The sequence below is a fragment of the Austrofundulus limnaeus genome, unplaced genomic scaffold (genome assembly GCF_001266775.1).
Source record: "Austrofundulus limnaeus strain Quisiro unplaced genomic scaffold, Austrofundulus_limnaeus-1.0 Scaffold3, whole genome shotgun sequence".
Classification (NCBI taxonomy): domain Eukaryota; kingdom Metazoa; phylum Chordata; class Actinopteri; order Cyprinodontiformes; family Rivulidae; genus Austrofundulus; species Austrofundulus limnaeus.
The window spans coordinates 3,688,164-3,690,451 of record NW_013952405.1 but is presented as its reverse complement, the minus strand read 5'-3'; the positions used below and the strand labels follow the sequence as shown (position 1 = coordinate 3,690,451).

The window sequence follows — 2,288 nt, the reverse complement described above, 5'->3', positions numbered from 1 at the left end:
GTGTGTGTGTGTGTGTGTGTGTGTGTGTGTGTGTGTGTGTGTGTGTGTGTGTGTGTATGCGCGCATTCAGGACCCATGCGCGCATGCGTACAAATGATGGGCGGAGCTTTAACTTTTTTCAGGAAAAGTGACAAAGTACAGGTGCGGACGGCCAACGAAACATGAAGGTAATTAGATTTCTTGAGATTAAGAATCTTTAACGCGATTCTCATTTAAGTACTAAATGTATTCACTTGCTGGCGATAGGTTATAGTTATGATTTAAGGGAGAACCCATCGAATGACAGTGTTTGGAAACAGAAAAAAAAAAACTTTTCTGCTAGTACCTTTGACTGGTTTGACAACAAGGACAACGTTCCCTCAGAAGGAATGGGGATATGATACTGAACCGACAGCTGAATAACAAAAGAACAAGGGAAGAAAACCCATTCAATGTTTGTATGGAGAGTCTGCTACTTTTCACCTATCTGTCTTGGTTGTGTTTTTACGTATTCATTTTTTTTTGTTTTACAGAGATGGATATCAGGAAGAAACTGGTGATAGTTGGGGACGGTGCATGCGGAAAAACCTGTCTTCTAATCGTTTTCAGCAAAGACCAGTTTCCTGAAGTCTATGTTCCTACAGTGTTTGAAAGCTATGTGGCAGACATTGAAGTAGATGGAAAAAAGGTGAGCCTGCAGTCTACCAGCTGGAAATGATATGATATAATGAAATGATAAAAAAAGACAAAATTTTACCATATTAGCCTACTTTTTGTAACCATTTGACAGTAAGTTCTGAAAATTGCGATCACAGCATACAACAGCAGATCTTGTAAGTACTGACACTTTAGACAGGGTCTGCAACCTGCAGCTCGTTAAAAATTTGACCAAAAGTAACATGATTTTTTTTTTCACAGCAAGAAAGGCTGTCTGTCTAGTCTGTCCATTTGCAAACATGTTCAAAACTGCTAATACAATGAGTGAATTGTGTTGATTTGAGCATAAATATTAGTAGTTTGTTGACCACTTCAATAATCCATCTTCCAGCCTTACAGCCTGATCTCTCTWTTTTCTCTCTCTCTCTCAAATCCATCAGGCATTTTTTGGAATACCTGTAAGACAAGTTGTCAAAGAAATATCATGAGTTCAACGAATAGCAATAAAAAAGGTTGTTTTTTCTTTAAATTGGTATAAACTATATATTTTTTTCTTGTTTACATGATTATGATATTTTGTAACCTAAACTGGAGAAAATAATATTAAATGTTCAAATTCACTATATATATTTTTAATTGTATGTCACCCACACTGACCAGAAACCACCCATTCAACAAACCTAAAGTGACCCATGTGCCACCAGCTGATCACAGTAGTARTGTGTTTTACGGCTCCGGACACAATTTTATTAGAGAGCCAAGGGGAAGAAATGGCTCTTTTAACYGTAAAAGGTTGCTGACCCCTGCTTTAGAGTCTTCTTATAAGGATTTAGATTAAAAATATATATATCTTAGTATCAATATCAAATTAGTGATTTCAAAAAGAACATTAAAACCCTTTAAAATAACATGAAAATCATACGATTATTTATGAAAGTTATTGTTTTTATTCAGGTAATCAAGTTCATGATTTCTACAAGCTGAACTAGTAGGGCCTTTGTGACCATTTTGCCTTTTTTTCCCCACTTATAACTTAAATGTTCAAGGTATTACCATGAAGTTTTCAGAAATGATCCATCTTCTTTGTTTTTTGGAAGCATCTTGTATTTTAAGAACAAAAATGCATGACAAAATCTAGTTAAAGTAGCAGAAAAAAGGTTTAAAATGATGTTAAAAGGCATCCCTACCTCTTGTCTGTTTTTCCTGCTGTTAGAGGCTTTTTTCCTCAAGTTTCTCTGTCATTTCATTCAATTATTGTTGTACCTGAGTGATTRTCTTGTTGATCAGGTGATGCTAGCGCTTTGGGATACAGCAGGTCAAGAAGATTACGATCGACTGAGGCCTCTCTCGTACCCAGACACAGATGTTATTCTCCTGTGCTTCTCTGTGGACAGCCCTGACAGTTTAGGTAACTCCTGAGTAACACTCAATATTTATTGATTGCAGTTGAAATAGGGTAATGGATACAAGATGCAAAATACTACATTTTGTTTTCAATCGATCTTTTAGATAATATTCCAGAAAAGTGGAATCCTGAAGTGAAGCACTTTTGCCCAAATGTTCCCGTTATCCTGGTGGGGAACAAAATAGATCTTCGCAATGATGAGTACACCAGACGAGAACTTGCCAAAAGAAAGCAGGTGTGGTGATTT

At 36.4% G+C, this 2,288-nt stretch overlaps 1 protein-coding gene across 1 annotated transcript in view; it reads left to right on the top strand.

Moving 5' to 3' along the window:
- Positions 1 to 141: 141 nt before the first annotated feature.
- The window catches only part of LOC106524061 (rho-related GTP-binding protein RhoC), a gene marked incomplete at its 5' end in the record, with an annotated part of 3,429 nt that continues 1,282 nt past the window's right edge, over positions 142 to 2,288 (top strand). Inside the window, 4 exon segments of the mRNA XM_014017702.1 lie at positions 142 to 167; positions 513 to 667; positions 1,924 to 2,044; positions 2,146 to 2,276. Coding sequence (XP_013873156.1) covers positions 515 to 667; positions 1,924 to 2,044; positions 2,146 to 2,276 — 405 coding nt within the window.